Source organism: Ochotona princeps, chromosome 6 (assembly GCF_030435755.1).
Source record: "Ochotona princeps isolate mOchPri1 chromosome 6, mOchPri1.hap1, whole genome shotgun sequence".
Taxonomy (NCBI): domain Eukaryota; kingdom Metazoa; phylum Chordata; class Mammalia; order Lagomorpha; family Ochotonidae; genus Ochotona; species Ochotona princeps.
The window spans coordinates 26017620-26045050 of NC_080837.1; the positions used below are offsets into that span (position 1 = coordinate 26017620).

The window sequence follows — 27431 nt, forward strand, 5'->3', positions numbered from 1 at the left end:
CTGTGGGTTTGGGACAGATTTCTAGATGTTTTGGATCTTTTTCACAGTCTGCAAATCAAACCAACAGACTAGGTTTCTACTAGGAAATAAGGGTGGTGCAATTCCTTTTTCTTTGTAAAATGGGAATACTTGGGGACTCCTACCAGTGAGAAATCCAAGGTCAAAGATCATGATCTTAACCAGAAGCGTAAAGATTATATAAGCAAAGGTTTCTATCACTTTGCTTTCATGGTCTCAGCTGGTTTAGTGGACTCTTCTGTGATTGTTTTATTCTAGTATCTAGCTGAACTTTCTTGGCACAGGATTTGAGACCCAGCTTTGCATATATACAGGCCATGAAACACTACTGACCCCAAGTAAGCCACAGAGGAAAAAATAGATGTAGGCATCCTGAGAACTATAAATAAATCAGAATTTTCTCCTCTGCGACCTTGAAATGTACTAAGTTCAACTTAACTGAATGGGATTATCAAATCAGAAAAACAAATAGATATAAATTTATCATACATTTACTTACTTTCAACAACTCCATAGAAGACGAAGAAATAGACAATAGAGAGAAAATTACACAGGTTCATGAGCTTGTCAAGGAGCTCAGTGAAAAAAACCAACCTGTGTTTGAAATCAATGCTTCTATTTGTTGTACGTTTTGATTTTTCGCCTAAAAATATCAGTATATATTTCATAATGAAACAGTTGGGAACCTGAAGTATGATGAATGTGAACATCAATTTTCATTTAGACTAGAGCCATTTCTAAATGGGTAGCGTGTAATTATTATTTTAATAATGAAGCTTTGTTATATTTGAGAATGTGAAGTAAAATGGAAAAGATGCTGTGACCCATTTGCAATTTAACATGCCACAGTAGATAAAAATTATTCTGACACAGACATTTTGTTTAACTATGGTGCAAAATTGTACAAAATCAAATGTTCGGGTAATATCTTCAGTAATATCTATCTTTAAATGTGTCTCAATTTTAGATGATATACACGGATACATGTACATATATAAGCACATGTGCACTGAGAAATTATGATAATGAAATAAATTTGTACAGTTTTGTGAACTTACATAAATGTACAGAAGCACTTCTTTTTTAATTCATCTCTGGTGGAAGTAAAACTTAAGTAGCTAACTGATACCAGATGTTATAAAAGCTAATAGGTATATGAGTGATAGAGTGTAGGCTTGGTCAAGCTATTAGTAATCAGGGAAGTATGTCATTGAAGAAAGACCAAGAAATTTTCCATTTTATAATTGTAAACTTTTCTTTTTTTAATAATAAATTCATTTTATTTTTGATGATGTTTACATAGTTGAGAAGGATGTGGGCTGATATGCACCACTGATTAGGGTGGGCAGTGTCAGGGAATGAGGGAAACTGGGTGAGACTTTTCTCCTTAAAGATTTTAAATATAGAAATCTATGGAGACCACAGAAAAACATATAGACTAATACAATGAGTACTGACTTATGATTTTGATTTCAGTGTTTTTAAAATATAAGGAGCATTAGCACATCAAGCTTGCAGGGGCATTTAAAAGCTATTTTTGTTTAGTTTTCTGAATGACAGAAACTGAGCATTCATAGGCACATTTCACAATCTTCAGTTTGATTATCCCAACACAGAGAATCCTGTCTAAAGTTTTCAGACACTGATTTTTAAAATAGCATTTTAGCCATGTATTGTTCCTTGATTATTAATGTGTGTTTTCAAGGAACACTTAATCTTGATTTTGGGAGTGTTTATAAACGATAGTAAGTAGAAATCACTGCTGAGCTTTCAGAAAACTATAGTAAGTTTTCTGGGCAGCACAATAACTTAAGAGGAAGAAACTTCTAGAATTTCCAAAAACCAATGGGACAATCTTTCCTCAAGATGCTGTTAGTAAGAGGTAAGAGGTGTTTTAGAGAGCACACTGGTAGGATTCTTTAGACTTCCCTTTTAAACTTGTTGGATAGTGAGGACTATTTTTGTTTGGGTTTGGGGTGGAGATCTGGCATTCCTTAAAAAAATTTGGTAGTTGCTGTTTGAACACCTCCCCGCTCCCAGTGCTGCTCTTAAGAATTCTTACAGAGTTGCTAATATAATTTCTGCTATATAAAATGATGAAACAAAAAATGTGTCTTTTCCTGCCATGAAATTCGTGGTATTATATTCCAAATAACTTTAGCGCCTGGTGTGATAGCCTAAAGGTTAAATCCTCACCTTGCATGTGCCGTGATCCTATATGGGTGCAGGTTCGGGTCCCGGCAGCTCCACTTCCCAAATAACTTTGGTTTATTCTGCTTTTGTTATGTCTTGCTGATTGGGTTGAAATGCTGGTTTGGGGTTTATAAGTATTCCTCATTTATAAAAATGGGACTAGATTTGAGGTTGGTGTTGTGGTACAATAGGTTGAACCACTACCTATAATGCCAGCATCTGCTATGACTGCTTGTCGGTGTCTTGGCTATTCTGCTTCTGATCCAGTTCCCTGTTAATATGCCTGAGAACTTAGCAAAGCACGTCAAGTACTTGCACCTGAATCCACATAAAGGAGACCTGGAAGAAGCTCCTGGCTCCTGGGTTCAGCCACGTTCTCCACCTACTCCTCTCCCACTCCAGTCCCTGGACCACACCTTTGGTCTTTGTGGCTGTTTGGACAGTGAGCCAATGAGTGGAAGATCTCTCTCATTATTTCCATTTCTCCCACTGTCTCTATAAATTTGCCTTTCAAATAAATAAATAAATCTTTAAAAAGGGAGGAGGGGAAGCTAAATTAACAGTTCACAGTCAAAACCAACATTATTCCACATATTAAGCATCCTTCTCAATTTATTTGAAAATTAAAATACAAACATTTAAGTTGGTACCAAATCAAAACTATGTACTTATACCCATTAACTTTTAACTCTTTGGTCTTCAGCTTCACCATTCTATGAGCAGTATATTTTCAGTTACTAATGCTTGTCTTTTCCCTATCAACATGGAAAAACACAAGCTGGCTGTAGGCTCTCTCAGTTTTCCAGTGAATCCTGCGTTTAAATCACTTCCAGACCAGAGAAGCTTTTAAAGACTTTATTGAGTTCCCTTGCTTATCTTTCTTTATAAAAACTGAAAGTAGGGCTTGGTGGTGTGGCCTAGTGGCTAAGGTCCTCGCCTTGATCCCATATGGCCCCTGGTTCTAATCCCGGCAGCTCCACTTCCTCTCTATCTCTCCTCCTCTCAGTATATCTGACTTTGTAATAAAAATAAAAAAAAAATTAATCTTAGAAAAAAAAGTATATTAGGTTTAAAAAAAACTGAAAGTAAATAGTTTCCTACTTGTTCTTTATTTAAGAAGTGAGAGCAACTGAACAGACATTTTTACTTACCACATTTTCTTTATCACAATAGGAGTTGAAATCATTTTTGACAATCGCAGCATACTGGAGCAGCACTTTGTTGATCGTCTGTGAAAGAAAACATTATGACATTTATTCAGGAAAGTATACAGCTGTTGTTTGTTTTGCTTTGTTTATAGGATTGCTTGATTAATTTGAAAGACAGGGTGACAGAGGTAGATAACACTGAAAGGAAAAGATCTCCCTTTTGCTGGTTCATTCTCCAAATCCCTGCAGATGCTGGTATAGGCGAGGCTCAGGTTAGGAGCCCTCCAGGTCTCCTGTGTGGGTGGCAGGAATCCAAGCAGCTGATCCATGATTTGTTACCAGTCAGGTGCATCAGCAAGTAGTTGGAACTAAAGCACAGATTAGCTGGGACGTGAATCAGGCATGAGATGTGAACAACCCAAACAGGGCCTTAACCTTTCCCCAGTACATAACTAAACAGATTTACATTAACTTGGTCAATGCTGGGTCATGCATACTTTTCAAATACTTTTCTTCGGTCTGAAAGGGAGTCATACATAGAGATCAATTCTACATCTTACCAATAGAATGATCTCAACCAACAGAATGATCTCAATAGAATAGATTTTGAATAGACTAGGCTATTCCAAAGACAGTCGTCATAGTGCTGAATGCAACTGGAATACAATCCATATAGATTCTGTCCATTTTTCACTGTTTTCTCCATGGTAAATTTGTTTATTTCCCAAGAATATTGATGACGTTGTGATTACCTCCTCTATGCTTAAATAATTATCAGTGATGGTCCCTAATCTTTTTTTTTTTTTTTGTACTAAATAGACATCTTTGGCTTTGAAATACTATCTCATCATCCTTTTCCCATATTACACCTACCAACTTATAATTATTTTAATGCTCAGTTTTTAAAACATTCTCCTATGCTTTAAAATATCTTGTTTATAAGTGGGGTCAGAAAGTTCCTCTACATATCACTTGGTACTGACTACTCAAAAGAATTTTCTTTAATAATGAGTTATAGTAAACACCATCTAAGACACCCAGTCAAATCTGAAACTTCAATTTTCATTACATTGTGGCATTTCTATACTTCAACATATCCACCATTTGTTTACTAGATATTTAGTAATGGATTGCTTGCTAAAATGACTGCATAGTCATTGCCTTTATGCTGTTCTTTGTATCATAATTTTTATTTTTCTCTCTAATAAATACTGCTGAGCCCGAGGTTTCCCTCTATTTTCATTAATTAGAAAAAACAGAGAAAAATGAACCATGTTAATTAAATTTTATTTATTTAAAGATAAGTTGATGAGTTTGCATGCCACTGCTTTTCATATAACTTGAAGTATAATGAGCTAATGTGAATGTGAATTTCATATTAATGATGAAGTAACAATAGCAGTAGATATGTGTCATCTCTTTTCACAGAAGAGCAAAGGCTTTAATTTTCTTTTTTGTACAATATACTTGTCTGAACTTTTTTTTTAAAGTGTCTAGAAGTCAACTAGAAGAAACACTCCATGGAACTAAGATGAAAGAAAGATGCTTAAACAACAAGCCTGAATTTTCATATCAAATGTGACCATGAACTTGCTTTACTGACTTAAATTTATAATAAAAATCTAAAACGAGTGATAACACACAGATAGGAAATTGATAGAATTACACAGCAATGTGATAACATGCACCAATTTAAACAGAAGTTGACCTAGAAAAACATAAAATTCTAGCAAGGAATCTACTAATAGCTCCAGGAAAGCAGATGGCTAATCAGGCTGTAATTTCTTTCAAAAGCACCTACTCAAAGTATATACTATGTATAATGCTGAGTTAGCATAGGCTTGCCTATTCCATTCATGCACAAATGCTATTTCTTAATTCACAGTCTCTTCTTAATAATAGTGTAAACTTCAAGAATTATTCAGTGGTGTACGCGGACAGGAGGAGGCTTGTATCCCAACCCTGAAGACTCCCAGATCCTCACCAAGGACTATCAATACGCGCACCGAGGACTACATCCCAACTGCCAAGGAGACCAAGGAGACCACGAAGTGCCTTCGGAGGCCGAGAACACACCCCCATCTGGATCCACCACATGGGATGCAAGCAGCCCAAATCCTGCCTTGCAGAATCCAAGGTTATCGGAATGACAACCAGGAGCACTGAGCGATCCGCAGAAACAGAACAGTAAACTTCCTTCGGAACTAGGGAGAGGAGCTTTCTCTGGTCCTTGCCTGGTTCCAACTTTGGGTCCCCACCCTCTCTTGTAATGACCATGAAGATCGCTCCAGAAACCCCTCAGAACAAACAAACAAGCAAAAAATCTAGAATAGATAGACAGAGAACAACAAGGAAAGCTTAGAAACAGACAGGAAACGGTCAGCGGCGATGCACTTATACCTCATTGGGTGGGACACAAAGATTAGTTTCTCCTCACTGGGGTATTGAAGATTTCTCTGCACACCTCTCCGAAAAATATTCACCTAAACCGTTGACATATGTCTTGTTAGAGTTATAGAGTTAGACTACCCAAAAAACAGCCAAGTTCAGCGAAATCATGCTTCAACGCTATAAACTGCTAAATACTAAAATTAAAATAGACATGAGACAGCTGAATAGTAATCTATAGCCATTTTAAGGTGTATGGAACCCGGTTGTATATAAACTAATAATTGAAATGTCAATGTAGAATTCACAGGATGGGGTTCAGAACTTGCATTTTTTTTCTCTTTTAACATATTGGTTACTCAATACCATGTCAACTAATTCCATTACGTTAAAAATTGTTACTGATGTAGTGTCGGGGCTTTTAATTGATAGGGATGATATTCTGCCAGCTCTACCTTCACACCAGAGATGGTCTCCCCAAGAAACTGTTGAACTTATCTGGACAATAAGATGCTGGACTTTATGCTTGGTATATGCTTGCAATGAAAGAATCTCAACTGAATTTGAACTGTGGTAATGCAACAAGGTGGAGGAATCCACCATTGGGGGGGTTGGAGAGGGGTGGGGGGAATCCCAGTGCCTATAAAGCTGTGTCACATAATGCAATGTAATCAATGAATATATATATATATATAAAAATTTTAAATCTGTACAAAAAAAGAATTATTCTGCAATTTGGCACAAATACAAGACATTATCTTGACACCAGAAGCTTGGTGTAACTCAAATATTATATTTTATTCAATATTTGACTTCACAAAATTCCATAAAGACCATTGTTATTTGGGAATCTGCTGAGTGGCTTGTTGGCCAGCTTCCTCTTTCTCTCTCTCTCTCTCTCTCTTTTAATACACCTGATCTTTGCCAAAGGGCTGAAAATTGATTTTTCCTTTTTTAAGAGGGATGAAAGGGAAATTCTGACATGTACTCAAGAGCATTTCCAAAGTATATGCCCCTGCTTAGAGCTTGGCTTTACTTCATAGGAAAATGAGTTTCCCTTGAAACTTTGCTTAGAGAAAACAGATACTGGGATTTCATATCCAATAGCCTGAAAATGCCAGTGGATTAGTAAATCAGATGGTTTGCAAGCTGAAGCAGCACACAATCACAGGGGACATAGTTTAAGATGGTGCTTCCATAAAAACAGCAGACACCATTTCTTCACTGATATACAAAGCGCAAGTAAATGGGAATGTGCAATGCACAGTTCAAAAGCAGTGTCAGTTCCATCATAATGTATCCAAGGAAGTCATCAATATCAGACTTTTAGCTATCAACTAGTAACAAGAAACTGCCAGAGCATGTCTCGTAACTCATTTCTTCTCATAGCCTGATGCTGGGATTAGTAGCAGAATAAATTGCCTAGGCACTGGTGGAAAAGCAGATTCTCTGACCCCTTCCCTGATTCACTGGTCAGCAGTGTGAGGTGAGTTTCTGCAAGTTTACATTTTACTAAGCTTCCAAATGAAGTAAGACATACACTATTTGAGCACCAGGGTGCTAATGCACGGTAATGCGGAAGTGACTCTTCAAGGGCAACTTGTTGGTGAAAAAAGGACCTATCAAAGGTTTCAAGGTAAGATGTCCAGGTGTAAGGTCTTAGGTCATGATTTTAACATCTTGGGGCCTGTACATTTCTAAATGAGGACAGTGGAGAGAGGGGATGGGGACAGAACAGATGGCCTGGTGGAGGTTAACAATGTACAATGGGAAAAAAAAAAAACAACTAAAAGAACAATGTACACAAAGAGATAAGCATGAATGTACCACAGATGCAGCAGGTTCTTTGATAGAGCAAAACATCTCCTATTCAAAGAGCTCTGTGTTAAATAAAACAAAAGTCTAACAGGATTGTGGCAGGAAAACGAGTGATTCTGCAGACCTGAAAGGATCAAATAGAAAAATAAAATGTTTCCTGATTTCACAGGACAAAATTGTTGGAACATCAAGTAGGATAGCTATCAATGACTCAAAGGCACTTTGGTTTCCTGAGCTAATCCCACACATGTAAACATCCCACTATCATGACCAACAAGTTATGAGCTCTGATTCAAAATCCATCTTAATAATTCACATGTTATAAACAAAACAATGCAGCATTAAAGTAATACAAGGAAGAGAAAATGGTTGCATTGAAATAACAGACCTGATATGAAGGATTCCACTATGAGCTGGGCTCCATCTTAGGTGAGGTATCCCCCTCCACATGCCACACTTCCCAAACACACAGACCCATGAGACTAACTTCACTGAGAAAACTGCATCCTGCTTGGCATAAATGCTTGAATCCCAAGCTAGACTGTTCAAGCATGACTAGGAGAAAAAATGAGTTTCACCTAGTTCAGCAACAAAAGCTTCAGTTAGTAATTTTTTATCCTGAAGGTAGTTCTGCATTAGCTCAGTCCTCCTGCACCCCTCCCAGTTTGTGACTTTTGTCTCTATAAACCCTGCTTCTTTGAACTTCGGGGTCAAGAAATCCTTAGGGCATGAGCCACTTGAGAGATCCTTGGTGCATGAACCATTCTTGACTGCTGGCAATAAAAGACTTTGAAATCTCACCAGTGTGTGACCCTTCTCTGAATCAGCTCACTTGGGTACAAGAGTATCAGTTCAGTAATGTTGGAACTGTGAGTTTATTGCTTTATGTACTATATATATATATTTTAAAGATTTTATTATTATTGGAAAGCCGGATATACAGAGAGGAGGAGAGAGAGAGAGGAAGATCTTCCATCCGATGTTTCACTCCCCAAGTGAGCCGCAACGGGGCGGTGCACGCCAATCCGATGCCGGGACCAGGAACCTCTTCCGGGTCTTCCACGTGGGTGCAGGGTCCCAAAGTCTTGGGCCGTCCTCGACTGCTTTCCCAGGCCACAAGCGGGGAGCTGGATGGGAAGTGGAGCTGCCGGGATTAGAACCGGCGCCCATATGGGATCCCGGGGCTTTCAAGGCGAGGACTTTAGCCGCTAAGCCACGCCGCTGGGCCCTGTACTATATTTTAACAAAACCAACACGTGATGGAATCCTTATGTCTTCTAAAACAGATGCCTAGGTTTTACACTAGGGATCAAGATAAATGGTGAGACTCTTTGCTCCCAATTGCCAATGATTTCTAATTGCACCAAAATGAGAAGGAACTCATATTAGTTCTTGCTAAGTGCCTTGGTGTAGTTATCTAAACATTTTTAGCTCATTTCATCATTTGGATAATTAGGGGAAATATCAGTACCCACTTCATGTAGTGGTTGTGAAAGATAAGTGAGACCATGGATTTAAAGTGATTATAATAAGGCAATATTCATTGAATTGCTGTATAAAAGTTAGTATTAACTTCACAGAGAATAATGCATAGGAATATGTACATCATATTCACATTATCTGCCTCATTCATTGCATGTCCATTATATAGTAAATCAGAGTCAGAACCCAGGGGTCAATAAATATTTGTTGAATTGTTTTAAGTAATATTAAAAATACCATTACTTAGTCTTCCTTTAAAATGTAAACTATTAAATCTGTCAAAAATCAGTACATTTATAGAATGTGCCTATCATAGCCCTTGAATGTTCTTGCTATAGAATTTGTTAAAGATATTTTTTCATGTAATGTATTTATTCCTTGAAAGGAAGAAAGACTAACAGAGAAATAGAGAGAGTTAGAAATAAGAGAGAGTTAGAAATGAGAGAGAGAGAGAGAGAGAGAGAGAGAGAGAGAGAGAGAGAGAGAGAGAGAGACAGTTCTTCATGCAACAACCAGGACTGGCTCAGACTAAAGAGCCTATAGCTTAATCTGGGCCTTCCCATAGTTCAAGGACTCCAGTACTTGCGCCATCCCCTACTGACTCTCAAGGTAGACATTAGGTAGAAGCTAGAATTGAAAGCGGAGGTAACACTTGGGCCCAAGCACTCTGATACGAGATGTGGCCTTCCTAAGCCTCATTTTCACCACTGTGTCAAACACCCACAAATGCTGCAAAATCTTCAGTGTTTTTGTGTATTGACTTGGTCAATGCTACTGACACATCAGTAAAAGTGCATCACCCTTTACATCTTATTTTAGAATGCTAAATTCTTCAAAATATCTGTAGATACCAGGATGCATCTTTTCTCCAAGAGATGGTATACATCACTGTAAGTAGCTGACAGTAACAAGAATTCCAGCTGTAAGGATAGGGTATTCTACAGCAATGGTCACAGCTGACGAAATACTACCAAACTCCAATAGTCCGTTGTTATTGTGAAATGGCTAATTATTTTAATCACAAACTCCAAGTTTTAACTATTTTGTCCCATAAAATACAAATTACAGTCAAAAAAGGCTAGTACTGCTAAAATAAATTTGAATTGAATTGATTTTGCTTTTTATTTTACATGGCAAACCATGGTGAGAATTAAAAAAAACAAAGCTGGCAAGACTTTTAACCATGATTCTTATAGAATAGCACTTTTGTTTTTAATGACAACTACTAATTTCTACTTTCCTAGAAAACATTTTTCATTTTACTTACATAATTTTCCCTTTGCTAATAATTGGATTCTATTGAATTTTCATGGATTAAAATGTTTTGGTTGGACTTTTATTGCATCAATAAAACTACACACGTAGTTTTATTGATGCAATAAATTAGGCTACTACGTATAGCCGGAGGATAGAGTGTTTTCCTGAGTGTGATTCTAATACAGCACTTTGGGGCTTCTCTCTCCTTTATTATTCCCTGAAGTCCACCTAGTTATTCACTCAGCACTTTCAATACACCTAGATTCAGTTTCTGGGCCAGACCTGCTGAGAGGTGTGGCACAGACTGCAGCTCAGGACTCCAGAGGCGACTTGATCATCCTTATACTCCTACTGGCCTCCCCTGTCTCCCACATCACTTGTTGCATGACTAGTCTGAGTGAGAATCCAACTTACTTTACCAATATTGTGCATGGCAAGAAAAACATGTTACTAAGTAAATCTCCTCTGAAAATTTTAAATACTCATATGTTCACGCCTCCACCTTAAATTGTAGAGTACTCAAGCACTATCCTTTATGATTCTGTATCATTCTTTCCTTGGTATTCACCCAACATGCATCTGATAGTCAAGAAAATACTTAGAAAATTTCTATAGTGATTTTCCTGTGACTTCCACCATATTTGTAATCATGTACGACCAAGTTAAGTCCCCTCTAGGAAGAATGATCTTCTGCCTCTCAAGGTGGACATATTTGAACTATTATCTAAAAAATGTGAGTTTTTAATCTTTCAAATTAATAAATGTTATGATGAGTTTAAAATATTTCAAGGCAACTAAGTAATCAGTATACTTTAGGCTGATACTGTGTCTAACTAAAGGCATTCAGTATTTCCTATGAAACATGTTCGATTATTCTGCTTATTTGTTGTTTCCGTTGTTCACCAGCAAGTTATGTGTAAGATTCTTAATCCAGGAGGGAGAGTTGATGATCTGGGTTCACCTTCACTCTCCTGATAATTCCTTCTACTTTTGCCAAAAAAGGTTATTCTTCCTCCTTTGCCACTAAGTTCAACCTCAATTCTATCTTTGTTCCTGCTATTGTTTGGCTTAGAATACTTTTCCCAACTTCACATGTGCCTGTGTGTCTATGACTTAGGGTTTTATGGTGAAGCCTCATTTTCAGCTCTCATTAGTTTCCTTCCACTCTGCTTTTAGTGGGTCCTATCATAACAGAAGCTGATTTGAGTTCATTTTCTTGTCATCTTCTATCTACGTCATGTGTTCCTTGGTATTACATGTGTTTTCTGATAAGATTAAGGATATAGAGATTACTTCTATTACTTGCAATATTTCCTTTGAAACATTTGGCAAAGGAATAAGTATGGAGTAAGCTCCTGTATCCCGGCTTGACTTGGCCCAGCTCCGGCTGCTTTCATCTGGGAAGCGAACCAGCACATGAAAGATTCTCCCATTCCCTTTCTCTGTCTTGCCCCTTCTTGTCTCCCATTTTCCCTCCCTTCTCCCACTGCTCTCCGTCTCTTTCAAATGGAAAAACACATCCTTTTAAAATAGACTGATGAGCCCAATAAACATAAGTGCAGGAAATCAGATTGCAAATATGCAAACTACTAAACTTACGGAACAGAATGGCAAATTATATTGGAATAGCAGTTTTAAAGCAGAGTAACAATATAAAATAATAATGTCTTTAAGGTTGTCATCATTGCAGAGAGGAAAATTTATCCATTTAACTTACCTTCGCGAATCTTCTCATTAAGTGAGATAATGCTTCAGGATTAGGGCATTCCAGTTTCCTAATAATCTCAAAGCTCTGGTTAAGCTGAGCAAAGACATCAACCACAGAGCAAGAGAAGAGGGCATGATCGGATGTCTGCTGGAACTGAGGGGAGAGGAGACAAAACCAGGGTAATAAGCACATTATGCAGGATGTGGAAAGAGTATTCATCATTTCATAGAAACACCTGAGTCTCTCACATCATTTACACACATTCATCAAAAATAAAGTGCTTAGATACTTGGAAAAACTTTACCTGTTTTTTTTCCTAGAACATGTAATGAAACGAATATATCATTGTTCTGCTGAACTGTGGGACTGGCTTTTGTATATTGGTTCTTTCCTACAGGCATTAAGATCTCTTAGCAAGCAAGTTGTGACTGATGACTGAGCCTTTCTCCAAAGGCTCCAGGGGTGGGGCTAAATACTTCTAATCTAGAAATCCTGGCCAGCCTCCAGGATGAAAATCATGCTTTGCCCAAGCCCAAAGGACTTAGAGGTAGAGGCCAATTCAAGAAGAATAGAAGAGTATCAGGATCAAGAGTGATTGATGATTTCTGTTTCATTTTTAAATTTAAGAAATTCCCTAGGCTTTTGACTAGCCTTTAGAAATTATGCCCTAAAATTATTTGATAATGGCTACCAAAATGCAGTTGGGTGGAAATAATAAGTTCTGGTGTTTCACAAAAGAGTAGGATAGCCACAATTTTTGACAAATGAAGTGGAAGGGGTATTGGCCCAGTACAATTGGTTTAATTAAAATATTGCACAATACCCCATGAAATATGCAGATATTTTATGTTGCTATAATATCTCAAACAATTATTTAAAAATTTTTATTTTTGTCACCAGTGTTCTAAAACTGAACAAGCCTACAAATTCTTGCAGCTTAGAAATGAGTCATGACAATGAACAGTCTGACAGCACTTGAACTCACCCCGTCTTTCTTGTCTCTTCCCAGTGCTCCATGGAGGAACTCCATTGACACGTCTTCATTTTCATCCAGCCACTGCATGACAAAAGGTTCAAACCACCTGAAAAACATGAGAAACGTAACACATCTAATATGGCATGTGAATATCCCACACCATCCCTTAAACATTTTGCCATAATACCTATCACTAAATATCTTTTAGTTATTAACTCATACATCTTCAAATTTGGATGTCTTCTTGTGTACCTTATTTTTATTTAAATTTCCAGGTGTGTGTTTGTCCTATAAAGATAGCATATTTTTTTTGTTTATGTAACCATTATAGCTTTATGTTCCCCATTTGTCTTTGCATAGCATGAGACTCTTAGCATAATGTTAACGAAAGTGTTACTTTCACATACCTTACATTTTAAACTGTTTATTTACTTGAATTATAGAACTAGAGAGAGAAGGGAGAGAAAAAGAGAAAGGGGAAAGCTTCCTTTGGGTCTTCTGTTTAGGTGGCAGGAACTCAAGTGCTGGGGCCACCTTTTACTGCTTTCCTAGGCTCATTAGTAGAGAAAAGGGGCAGCCAAGACCTGAGCCAGCACCCACGTGGGATGTGGGTGCTGCAAGTGGCAGCTGAATTTACCATGGCAGTGTTGGTCCCCTGTTTCATTCTTGACGTATGCAAAGGCATTCAAGTTTTAACAAAATATTATGTCTGGTATAACATTTTTAGGAATTTCCTTAAACGTGGAAAATTGCTTCGTATGATTTTAAAATATTTATCCAGGAGTGGTGTGCTATGACACAGCATCCACTGCTCATACTGAAATCCTGGTTTGGCTCTGGCTACTAAATGCTTCTAATCCAGGTTCCTGTGAATTCACCTCGAAGACAGATGATCTCTCACTTTCTGTATCTCCCTCTTTGTTTTTAAAATCAATGAGTGGGGCTCGGCAGCGTGGCCTAGTGGCTAAGGTCCTCGCCTTGATCCCATATGGCCGCTGGTTCTAATCCCGGCGGCTCCACTTCCTCTCTATCTCTCCTCCTCTCAGTATATCTGACTTTGTAATGAAAATAAAATAAATCTTTAAAAAAATCAATGAATGGATGAATAATAAATAAGTCTTTCAAGAATATTTGAGCAGTTATATTACAGGACTCTTGGAGTCTGTATCAGATTTGTTTTAGAGATATGAACCTTTGCTTAGGTCATGGATTCTATTACCTATTATTTGTGTTTTTTTTTTGAAAATGATGTTTAGGCCAAAAGCTGGTTGGTTTTTGTCTTTATTTGTCACATTCTCAGTAAGAAATAGTAGTGATGCTGTGCTAACTTCCAAAAATGATTTGGGAAATTTTCCTTTACTTTTATGTAACAGTTTATATAATGCTTTTGATATTTTTTCCCTTTGGAAGCATTCCATTTGGCACCAACTAGGCCTTACATTTTTATTTGAGACATGAATTTTTTTTTCTTAATGAAGAATTTCATTTTTAAAAATAGCTCAGGTTCATTCAGATTTTATATTTTTCCTTTATCAGCTTAGTAAGTTCTATTTTAAAAGGAATTTGTACATTTTCTATAAAGTTCTGACTATTCAATCATATATTTTCTTCTTGGATTTACAAGTCTTTTTGATGCCATATTTCTGATAATAGTGATTTGTGGCCTCTCTTGTTTTATTAATTGGCCTTAAAAAGGACATTTTGATAACATCAGTGCTTTCAAAAACCAATTTGTGGCTTTGCTAATTTCTTCTATTTAACATTTCCATTTTATTTTTACTCTAGGTCATACCAAGCATTTTATTTCTCTTTTGTTGTGATTTCATTTTCTGTTGTCACAGTTTCTTCTGGTAGAGACTTACTGATTTTCTATGCTTTCACATTTCATACAAATGTAACTAAAGTTAAAAGTTTCCCTTTTTTCTGTTTTCAATGTGTTCCGCAAATTTCAATATAACATTTCATTTTTGCTTATTTAAAATGTTTTGTAAGTTAAATTATTTCTTTATTTTAGTCAAGAATTTTATGGAATAGTCTGCTAGATATTCCTGTCAGGTGATTTTCTAGTCATTTTCTGGAACTGGTTTTTGCCTTAATTCCATAGTAGTCCTAGAATATATATGTTTGCAGTCCTTTAAAATTCATTGTATTTGGGCCCGGCGGCATGGCCTAGTGGCTAAAGTCCTCGCCTTGAAAGCCCCGGGATCCCATATGGGCGCCAGTTCTAATCCCGGCAGCTCCACTTCCCATCCAGCTCCCCGCTTGTGGCCTGGGAAAGCAGTCCAGGACGGCCCAAAGCTTTGGGACTCTGCACCCGCGTGGGAGACCCAGAAGAGGTTCCTGGTTCCTGGCTCTGGATCGGCGCGCACTGGCCCGTTGCAGTCACTTGGGGAGTGAAACATCGGATGGAAGATCTTCCTCTCTGTCTCTCCTCCTCTCTGTATATCCGGCTTTCCAATAACAATAAAATCTTTAAAATAAAAATTCATTGTATTTGCTTTGTGGACCAGAAGACAGTATATTTTATTAAACATGGCATGCTTGCTCGACAGCACTGTGTATTTTGTCATTGTACATTCAACGAAGGGCCCTCTAAAAGGTCATGGGAAGTGTGCAGTATGAAGAATGAGTCATTGCTTTAATCTTTTGCACCAAATACAATTGACCGTTTTACATTTACATGAACATTTAAAGTGTCCCAATGTACGCATAGTCGGTTTATGTGTGTAAACAATGTCCATAAAATTATAGGTAGGTCTTTTGGACAATCAATACAGATTTATGTAGACATAGAGCTACAGAAAGAAATCTCTAAATGTACTGTTTATATTGTTCAAACTTCTGTTTTTCTTATTGATGCTTTGCCTGATGTTTTCAATCTATTGCTGAACAAATATCATCTTCACAAAGGATTTTGGATTTGTTGGTTTTCTTTTGCTTCTGATGATTTTTGTTTTTTATATTTGGCCAATACATTATATAACCCACAAACTGAGAAATGATATTTTTATGAAATTCATCCTTGAGTCATCATGAAATACTACTTATGTTTTATTTAATATCAGTGTAACTTAAACAAAATGTCTGCTTTAGTCTATGTTAGTATAGCTCTATCATATTTATTTCAATTTTTTTTCATAATTAGGCACTCATTAGTAAGCATGATGTTTTGGATTTTGCCATTTTATCTGGTATGCTAGACTCAATTGATCTGAATGTTAACCTACCTAAATTTAATCATTACACTGAATTTTAAATTTAATTTTATTGTCCCATTCCCTCACTTTCCTACCTGCATTTTTGAAAACTTTTTTCTTTCACTTTTTTCCTTTGCCACTTTCCTTACTAATACATGGGGGGTTACACTGCAGATTGCAATACACATCTGTAATGTTAGAGGCTTTTTCAAATAAGTACTTTATCTTTGCCAAAAGCTAAAGGATCTTAAAATGTATTACTCCATATCACGCCTACTAATGCTATTCCTATATGTTTATTCTACATGTATTTTATCATCTAAAACTTTTATAATATGTTCTAAAAATATTTTGCTTATTTTAATTGGAACGGCAGATTTACAGACAGAAGGAGAGACGGAAAAAGTTGTTTTCCATTTGTTCACTCAAAATGGCTATGGCAGCTGGAGCTTAGCCAATTCAGGGCCAGGAGCCAGGAGGTTCTTCTAGATCTTCCATGTAGGTTCAGGGTCCCAAGTTATGGGCCATCCTCTGCTGTTTTTCAAGACCATCAGCAGGGAGCTGGATGGGAAGTACAGCAACCTGGACAGGTGCCATACCAATACCCATATGAAATGCTGTTTCCCACAGGTGGTAGATTAGCTAGTTGAGCTATTATACCGACTCCAAAATCACTTGCATCTTAGCAAATTAATATATTTAAAAATTTTATAGTTTATTTCTTCTTCCAAATGCTTTCCATTAACCTTTTTTCTTCTTTCTATTACACTGATGTTATGGGGGGTCATTTTCCTTTATCTTAAAGTATGGTTTATGGGCCCGGCGGCATGGCCTAGTGGCTAAAGTCCTCGCCTTGAACGCCCCGGGATCCCATATGGGCGCCGGTTCTAATCCCGGCAGCTCCACTTCCCATCCAGCTCCCCGCTTGTGGCCTGGGAAAGCAGTCCAGGACGGCCCAAAGCTTTGGGACCCTGCACCCACGTGGGAGACCCGGAGGAGGTTCCTGGTTCCTGGCTCCGGATTGGCGTGCACCGCCCCGTTGCGGCTCACTTGGGGAGTGAAACATCGGATGGAAGATCTTCCTCTCTGTCTCTCCTCCTCTCTGTATATCCGGCTTTCCAATACTAATAAAATCTTTAAAAAAAAAAAGTATGGTTTATGATTTTGGTAAAAATCTGCTGGGAACATGTTTGTTGTGTTTCTGAGTTTTGTATAAGTCTTTATTTCAGTTTATGTTTGTAGCAACATTGTACACACATAGAATTTGCTTTCTTTGGGGATTTCAAAGATGATATTGCGTTGTATTCTGGTTGCAATCACTACTTCTGATGGATTTGCCATTTTGTGTATCCTCTGGAGGTAAAATTGTTTTCCTCCTTCAGTCTGATAAATTTTAAGATTAGTCTGATTCTTTTTGGTTTTAATTATCTCTCAGTAGTTTTTCTTGAATTTATCTTTCTTAATATTTACATAACTTCCTGATCTATAGCTTCCTGTTTTTTTTTTTTTTTATCAGTTCTGATATTTCTCTGATACTATTTTTTCTCTGCTTTACTTTTCTGGTATTCAATTCATATTAGTTCTTAATTTTTTGCCCTAAACCCTCATTTTTTAATATTTTAATATGTTTTATTTCTATGTATTTTACACAAATATATCTTTCTATAATTTTAGTCCCTTTTGTATTATGCATATTTATAAACGTATCTATTACACTTTTCATTTTATTTTAATTCTGTAAGTTCCATTTTATTCTTGTTATAGATCTCTTTTTTTCTGTTAAAATTCTCCAACATTTAAAGTATGCAACATAGTGTCTATCTTATATCTTTCTAATATTTGCCATTTTTTTCTTCTCCATTCTAGTTATACAGTCCTGCTAGTCATTTTCTTGTTGCTGCCAAGTATTTTTTTTTTAAAGATTTATCTTATTTTTGTTTGAAAGGCACAATTGCAGGGAGAGAGATCTTTCATCCACTGGTTCACTCCCCAATTGGCTGCAACGGCCAAACCCGAGCTTATTCGAAGCCATGAGTTTCCTTTGGTCTCTTACATGGATGTGGGGTCCCAAGGACTTAGATCATCCTCCACTACTTTTCCAGGCCATAAGCAAGGAGCTGGATGTAAAGTGGAGTTGCCAGGACATGAACTGGTGCCCATAGGGGATTCCAGTAATGTAGGTAGAAACTTAGCATGCTAGGTCATGGTGCTGACCCTGTTGTTGCAGATTATACATTGTCTAAAAACGTGAGCACACTGGTTGCACACTTCCTCCAAAAATTATTTAAATTTTTTTTTGTAGACAGAATGCAAGGTAAACAGCTTGATTCAGACAAGCTTGAGGTTCTGGCTGGTCTTTTTCTGATTGACACATTTTTCTAGGGGTCTCCCCTGAAAGCCTGGGGATATTCATAGTCTTCCTTTCCTTCTATAAGCCTTAACCTCTAATTTAACCCTCTTGCACAGTGAGACTGTTGATGCCTCTATGAACTTTAATGTCTACTTTCTATATGAATTTTCTGCTTCAGTCTCCACATAGAGATTAAGTGCATAACAGGAATCAGAAATTACTTCAAAGGAAACTCAGGAGTGCTTGGGCTGTCAGCTTCCCTTTTTTGAAGTTTTGGTTCCTCAAGTTCATGTCCTGGACACCAATGTTTGTTATGCAAGCTCAGGGAAATTTCTATAAACTCCAAGCTACTGTCATATTTGGTCTCCAAGCCCTGAATTACAAAGTGCCAAATATTCAGGAGTGTGGAGCAATGGGGAGAGGCCATAACTTGAACATCACCCAGTTAGGTACATTACTCTTTTCTCAGTACCTGAGCGTTCCCTGGTGCTGCTGAATTTTATTCTTTTTTCCTAGTTGACCTTTGAGTGACCAGACAAGTCTAATTTTAGTCCAGTGTAATAACTTCAGACAGAATCAGAAGCCAAGGTCTCTAGCTAATGACTCTTCTGCAATATTACCCTATTCCAAATAAACATTACCAGCTGGTAGTAAGCAACTGGCAGTGACTCATAACTGGAGAACTATTAACTCCACTTGAGCACATATCTCAGAGCATGCCCCACATCCGGGACTTGGGGTGGGCGGGAAACCGGGTGGGGCTTCTCCCTCAATATCCCCTTTTACCTCAGATACATGATGGAAACAATATGGACATAATAGCATTGCCCACCTCCCTATCCCCCTGAACCTTTTTTTTTTTTCTTCTCTTTCTTGATTTTCCTTCAACTATAGTTAACTATGTAAAGATTGTCAACAACAATACAATAAAATGGATTATAAAAAAAAAAAAAGTTTTCTTGTAGCTCTTTTATTAAGGATATAACCTCATCAAATGAGGGATATTTCTTTTTAAAGATGATATTCAAGTAAGGCATAAAAATGCAACATAATTCAGTGAAATATAGTTCTTAAATAACACAAACATTTTAATGATCACTTTATAACAGAAATATCTGCATGGCGATGAAGATTGTATGAAGAGATTTTAGTATGGCACAATTCAGCTGTAATTTTACTGTGTGTCTGTGCTGTGAGCTTGGAAAAAAGTGCCACAGTATGAAAGTCACTACTTACAAGGAGTATTCAGGTACAGCATCCTTGAAGGCAGGAAGTTCACGCACATATTCATTATAAAACCATTTCACTTTGAAATGCAAATTCATATAATCGGTGCTCTTGCATAATCTCTGCTTCTCATGTTCTGTAACAGATAAATCAAGCATTTAATAAAGTCTGGTATACCAACAATGCAGCTGTGTCCCAACTGACTTTTGTCATCCATATTTCTGAAATAAAGAAATGGTATGTTAATGGTAACACCAAAGATTTCTTGCTAAATGCAGACTTGAAGTTTTAGATGATATAAAAATAACTGTAGATGACACATAGTGTGGCTCCAGCAGTAATACAAAAATACCTTGATTATTCTAATGTGTTTTGCTGAGAAAGGTGAGAGTTTAGTTGTGGTTACAGAGTAATAGAACATTAAAAAATGTCTAATAATCTTCATGCTCATTTATTTAGACTACTTTTAGCCACATGCAAAGTGACAGAAGAATTAAAATTCAAAACACAAATAAAACCAGCAATCCCAATCATGGTTTAATATTACATATGTAAGTGAGTAAATCATATTCCATCCCAGTCATTCAATAATGAATTAAGATAGCTGGAAAAAGAGGAGACATTTCTAACTTCTAAATATGAATTCTGAAATACCTTAAGTTTGTTTAAAATTTTTGGTACTCTGTGACTTTTTTGACATTTATTTAGCAGTATTTTTTAATATGCATAATGAAATATGATTCTTCACACTACATTATGGAAATACGAAATGAATCAATTAGGACACTAGAAAACAAGTTAAGGGCTCCTTAACCTTCTTTGCAAAACCTGACTACAGAGGGACTTCAAATCTAATGGCAAACACAAGAGAGAACATAGGCTCAAATTAAATATTGTTTGAGTAGAATGGTCAATTCAGCACAAACTGCACATATCAGAGAGGAAGGAGGCGGCACCACTCAGAAACAAGAATAAACAAATACTTCTAGGCCTAACTCCTGACTCACAAACAACATTGCGAACAAGATGCTTTGCTTCAGATCCCTCTAAATTTATTTCATCTGTTTTTTTTTTTAATTTTTTTAACCATTCAATTCAGCTCTCTTCCAATCTCCTTTCAGGCATCTAGTGTCCTATCATATTTAAGACAAAGTATTTATTTGATAATCTTGTAAGTAGTAGCTTTCAAGGCATCTTCAAAAGGTGTCAGTAGGAAACCAGTGCCCTGGGATCCATGTATGTCGAGTGCTCAACCTTGCACAAATACAGACAGAAATTAGACCGCTTCTGGGCTCCTCTTCACTTGTGTCCCTATGCTTGGTGCCTGCACAGGGAACGTGGGATGCTCAGCATCTGCTTGTGGCTAACTCCACCTGCTCTTTGATGAATACCCTCTAAGACTGGATAAAACATGGTGGACTAATTTGGTTGCTGTTGCTGTTCAAGACCTGGGGGTGGCAGGTAAGGGCAAGATTGTGTTCCAACACGTCAAAGCTGCACACTGTGCCACTGCTAGCAGCAGAAAAAGTCACCACTTTGGTTTGTGGGGAGAATTATCACTGCAGAAATCCTGAGAGGAGAGAAGGATTTACAAAGTGGCGTAGCACAGCATTAGCTCAAAAATTAATACGCACTCATTTTCTTACTTTTCTTAGGTTTCAATCAGTGCTTCTGAAGGCACTCAAGAATCAAAAGAACTCATGTAAGAGCTGGGAAATACTTTTAATAAGAAGTAATTCATTTTTCCAATTCTTCTGTAGTTCTAGATGTAATATACATGAAGGCTAAAACTGATTGGCCAACTAGATGACCACTGATGCTAAAATTTCCATTATTTTAATTTTTAACTTTAGATATGAGACTTCATTAAATTTTAGTTTTAGTGTGATAATATAAATGGAGTCCAAAGGAAGACAAAAGCTTTTAAAAAGTAGAAAAAAATCCAAAGTGAAAAATTGATTACATTTTTAGAAACAAGAAAAAAAGGAAACTAAGCAGACATCACGTGACTCTTGTCTGGCACCACTTTAAATGGAGCACAAACTATTTCAAATATTTTATTTTAACTGCACAATTTGTCATTTTGCTGAAATAAAGGTGAGAAGCACATTTTATGGAACAAAGGTTTAACAATAGATCATTTACATAGTAATGTATTTTAAAACCCAACACTGCCTGTATAATGATAATGCCCAAATATGCAAGTAGTACCTATCTACATCTTAATAATTAAATCTTAACTTTGATGTTTTATGGATTTTTGGCATAATTAAAGCATACTTATATTAAACATTATTTCATTATGTTGCTGTGAAGATGTATTTAATGAGGTAGCAATATAAATTATATTTTAACACCAGGATTTGGAAATTTTATGTCCATGGTACATGGGCCTCTGTGTGTGCTCTTTCCTCTGTAAATGTTAAGAACAATCCTGACTTTACATGTTGTTTCTTCCAAGACCATTTGCTCATGAACCAAATGCTGAAGGGAAGGGGGGCTCAAGTTTATTGAATGGGATCCGTCTTTATTGATAGTATACCTTGTGCTGGAACATGGGTGAGGCACTGGGAAAATGAAGACAAAATATATATGTTCTTGGATTCGCAATGTCTTGAGCTTAAGGAGAAAGGTAATATGTTAACATCAACCCAATACTATATTGCAAGTGCCATGATTTTTCTAATATACAGTATGTCATGGTCTTGTGGAGAAATGAACTTAGCCCAGCTTAATGCTTTAAGTGACCATTTACAGAATTGATTTTCTCACAGTGAAACTTAATGTGCAATGAGGAATTTACACACACACACATTAGGATTTAATTTTCTTATTCCAAAGAATACTGATTTTATTTTCTATGAAAGGGAGAATTACAAGGAGGAAGAGAAGGAGAGACAGAGAGTAGGATCTTTCATCTCCTGATTCATCCCTCAAATGGCCAAAATGGCAGGTGCTGGGCATGACGGGAACTAGGAGTCTGGAACTCCCACATGGGTGGCAGAGGTCCAAGTAATTTCACTATCTTCTTCTGCATTTTCCAGGCAAAACAGCAGGGCACTGGATCAAAAATGGAGCAGCTGGGACTTGATCTACTGTTCATATGGGATGCCAGTTAGCTTAACCTACAGTGACGGAAAGCTGGCCTCCAAAAGGAATAATGTTTAAAATGTGTGTGCTCCTTCTGTGAAATTATGTTATGTTTCAAGTTAAAAATTTCAGCTTCTTTCTTGTCTTTTTTAGCCCATTTGGATGATCCTTGATAACACCTTATGCATAAAAGAAAAGTCTTCACCAGTTGCTGGTGCTGACAATGCAGCACCCTCTATGCTGCCGAAAGCAAGTAAAAGCTTTGCAGCCAGGGCCTGCCTGCAATTTCCTTGCCATTCCACTTCTCCAAAACCAATGAACTTGTCTATTGTTCATTTTGGGGACACCCTGCTCAGAATACATGAGATCTCTGGAACAATGTTTTCCAGCACTCAGCAAGCTCTCTGCATTCCTTCAGCCCCTCGTTCTTGCCGTTCCTGCGTGTCAGGACACACCTCTGTGTACCCTGTTTATTGAAGCCACACGTTGGCCAAGCCTCCACTCCTCTCCTAATATGAGCATCAAAAATGGATATGGGAAAGAAGATTGAAAGGATATCATTGATGTTTCAAAGACAAAATCTGGCTTTGTTCTCATCTGGAGACTATCCTTTGTAGTTTCTAAGAATGTGTCTCATACAGCAATGCTAGCAGAGTTTCTCCAGCCCATGTGCTGGAAAAATATCTTAGAATAATTACTGGATTTCTTTTTACACAAATTGTGAATTCCATAGGTGTTAGTTTCAGTCCTGTGACTCTGTGTTTCTCTCACTAATAATTACTGCTCCCCATGGGTAGAAATAAGACACCTGTGCCATCTGTTTTCCCCTTCTGTCAGAACAGCACAAGAGTAATTGACGTCTTTCCATGTGTGATAACACTTTGGCTGCTACAACCAGAAGCTTGCAGCTTGAGTCGGTTAGTGGTGAAAATCTGCACTTGAGGACACTGCAAGTAGTATAGGGAAGAAGGGTGTGCCCCTGCGTAATGAGGACTCCTTGTAGCAACTACAAAATAGGAGCATTTTCCCCATACTGACATCTAGTGATGGCCATTAACTTCAATATTAGTGAATAGCTGAATCAAATGATCACCAAAACATGTTTCATTCCTTGCATGCACACAATAAGACTATGTTTCCTGGTCTTCCATTTAAATCTTGGACTGAAATAATGTACCTCAGTTCTAATCTTGCCCTAATTCATTCCTTGTAAATCCTTCATGACCTCTTCATTCTCATGTATTTTTTCAAAGATTTATTTATTTTTATTGGAAAGGCAGATATACAGATAAGAGGAGAGACAGAGAGGAAAATCTTTCACCCGATGATTCATCCCTCAAGTGACCACAACGGCCGGTGTGGCATCGATCTGAAGCCAGGAGCTAGGAACATCCTCCAAGTCTCCCACGCAGGTGTGGGTTCCCAAGGTTTTGGGCCATCTTCGACTGCTTTCCCAGGCCACAAGCAGGGAGCTGGATGGGAAGTGGAGCTGCCGGGATTAGAACCGGCACCAGTATGGGATCCAGGCACGTTGAAGACGAGGACTTTAGCCACTAGGCCACTGCGCCAGGCCCATTCTCATGTTTTCTGAAGACACAGAAGGTTTAAATGCGGATTTCATTTCTCTAATAGGGCCAGGGAAACGTTTTTTTTTTTCTATCCAGAGCCATTTTGATATTCACTATTCCTGGGCCATGAAAATTATCAACTTTAATATTACATATTAAATATTAATATTCTATAGATTGAATTGAATTTTTAATACTGCCTGTGGTTGTCCTGGTATTGACAAACCAAATGATCCTGTTAGCTTCATGTGTCCCAGGGGTTGCACAATTCCTAATATTACTATAAAATGGTAGCAGGCTGGGTTTTCAAGAAACCTCTCAGAGAAGAGCTCCCCAAAGTTTGCCTTACACAAGCAATTCATGAACAAACTTGGACTGTGATCAACTGTTTGTTATGGAGTTAGAATATATGCTATTAAATTTGCTGAATCATAAAAATTGTTCTCAAAGACTGAGTTTCACTTGTCAATTGTTTTCCTTACTATTATATAATACATAGATGTGTTTATGTGTGTATACATGCATCTGTATATACACATGTGTCTATAATCTATCTAATATACAGTTGTATGTATTCAGGAATCTCCTTGCTTTGGGGAACTTTGCTGATCCCATTAAAAATTACTTACCCCCTCCCATCACAAAGACAATCCAGTTAACCAAACTTCATTGAGCTCAGGTAAAGATAGAATATAGGTGTGGAGTGAGGAAATAGCATAGAAGTCTGATACAAGAGTGCGTGGATGGATTAATATTGGTTTTTATCTCCCTTCCAGCCTTATTTCATTTATCTGAGTCCCCATTTATATCCTGGATGATTATCACCATTTAAATGATTCTATAAAAATGCACAGTTATTGTTACAAAATGCATTGCCTGTTTTCATCATCTTTTGCTATATTCCTGTCATAAACTATAATTACATATCATACAGGCAATTTTCGAACAAACCACAATTATATTCTAAAAGCTACCTATCAAACATCAATGAGATTTCAGCAAACTCAGAAATGCAGTTCAAATTATTTTTATTTATACTCAAATTCCACTTAATAGTACTCTGCTGAAAAATTGCATCTATCCCATTTGATGTGAATGCGTCTTAGAATTTATCTAGACATCAATCTTACATTTAAAATTTTTGACAACCAAGATTCAACTAGCTCGTTTCATTTACAAAACAAAACATTTAATTGGTTTTCCAAACAGTGAAATAATAATTCTGTTAAAAATTTAACCTTTGATTTGCATTAAGAAACATAAATATTTTAGTACTATAGTAAGAATGTTTCATTAATATTATATAATAAAAAGGTTTAGTAATTTAGAAAATATGACTCTTCTTTTAAATGGCACTTACTAGCATTTACTTGGAAAGAATGTATGCTTTTCAGAAAGTTAATGTGTATGCATGGAGTTTTTTATATTATGCATAAATGTATAGGTTTGCATTTGTTTGTATAGTAGGGATTATATACACTGAACTTATTTTCATGCCAAACTCAAATCTTCGCATGAGACATCTGCTTCATACATAATGGGCATCATGAATTCTCCTTTATACACAAAAAGATGAGCAATGAAATTGAAAATTACAAATAAAGTAAAATCTTAATTTTCCATTTTAGAAACGTATGCAGGTCATGAGCTGAATGTGCCTTTCTCAATAGTCTGCTCAAGGAAGGTCTCTGTGGAGATAACTGGAGAACGGGGTTAAATGAAATCAGAACATAAATCATACAGATGTCTCCTCAAAGAACATTAATTCATAAAAATTTAAATTTGAATTCATAAAAAGAAAGAAATAAAGAAAGCAATTACGTGACTCTCAAGTAGAGAGTATGCTAAACTAGGTTGAAGAGATGCAAGAAAGATTGGTAGAAGCCAAGTTAGGAATGGAGCGTTAAGACCTGGAGTTCAGAGAGCAAGCAAATCACAGAGCTCTATAACTCATGATAAACACATCTGAGCTGTAGAACTAAAACTGAGTGACTTTGGTCCAATTTACATTTGTAAAACATTTCTTTGGTTTCTATCAGGAGAACAGTTCATGGGAATTAAAACATGGTGCAGAAAAGCACACAAGGGGACATAAAAAAAATCGGGGGGTGAGGAAGCAGAAGGGACTGGCATTTACCTAGAGGTGAAGTTACTGGGCTCAGCACCATCTCCTGCTTCCAGCTGATGCAAACCTTGGGAGGCAGTGATGAAGCCTCAAGTAACTAGTTTTCATGCTATGCATGTAGGAGACCTAAATTGAATCTGCATTATCTTCTGGTGTTGGCCCCTGGTCTAGCCTATGAATGCTGTTTGTGTCTGTGGAGAGCCAGTGGGTTTACTCTTGCTAGCCACTAATTTGACTTTGGCTTTGATTGTCATTTTTCTTCCAGATCATGCTGGGAAAACTGTTTCTCACTCAGCTCCAGTTCTTTGAAGAAAACACACAGGATTTTGATCCCACAGGTGGAAAAGTTCCACTGAAATGTATATTTTTTTCTGCAATGGTTTTGGTACTCATTCGTTTACAGCTTTGCTTCACTTAAACTTTTCCAATTAGAATTTGTAATTTGGGGGCCAGTCTCTTTCTCTCTCTGTCCCACCCTCTCTCTGTTTGCCTTTTCAGACACTCTTCTCATATAAATAAATATTAAAAAAAATTTGGAGGGGGCCGGGCATGGTAGCCTAGTGGCTAAAGTCCTAGCCTTGCATGTGCCATGGTCCCATATGGGCACTGGTTTGTATCCTGGCTTCTCCACTTCCCATCCAGCTCCATGCTTGTGGCCTGGGAAAGCAGTAGAGGATGGCCCAAAGTCTTGGAATCCTGCACCCACATGGGAGACCCAGAAGAAACTCCTGACTCCAGGCTTGGGACTGGCTCAGTTCTGGCCATTTCGGTCACTTGGGAAATGGACCAATGGATGGAAGCTCTTTCTCTCCGTCTCTCCTTCTCTCTATAAATCTACTTTCAATAAAAAGTTAAAATTTTTTTAAAAATTTGGGGTGCTATTTTG

General features: G+C 37.2%; 1 protein-coding gene across 2 annotated transcripts in view; it reads right to left on the bottom strand.

Moving 5' to 3' along the window:
* The window catches only part of UNC13C (unc-13 homolog C), a 577988-nt gene that overhangs the window by 133768 nt on the left and 416789 nt on the right, over positions 1-27431 (bottom strand). For both annotated transcript variants that reach the window (XM_004578069.4, XM_036495361.2), the window contains 4 exons: positions 19772-19898; positions 12998-13094; positions 12022-12165; positions 3363-3440 (listed from right to left, as the gene is read on the bottom strand). In XM_004578069.4, coding sequence (XP_004578126.2) covers positions 3363-3440; positions 12022-12165; positions 12998-13094; positions 19772-19898 — 446 coding nt within the window. The remainder of the gene's footprint in view (positions 1-3362; positions 3441-12021; positions 12166-12997; positions 13095-19771; positions 19899-27431) is intronic.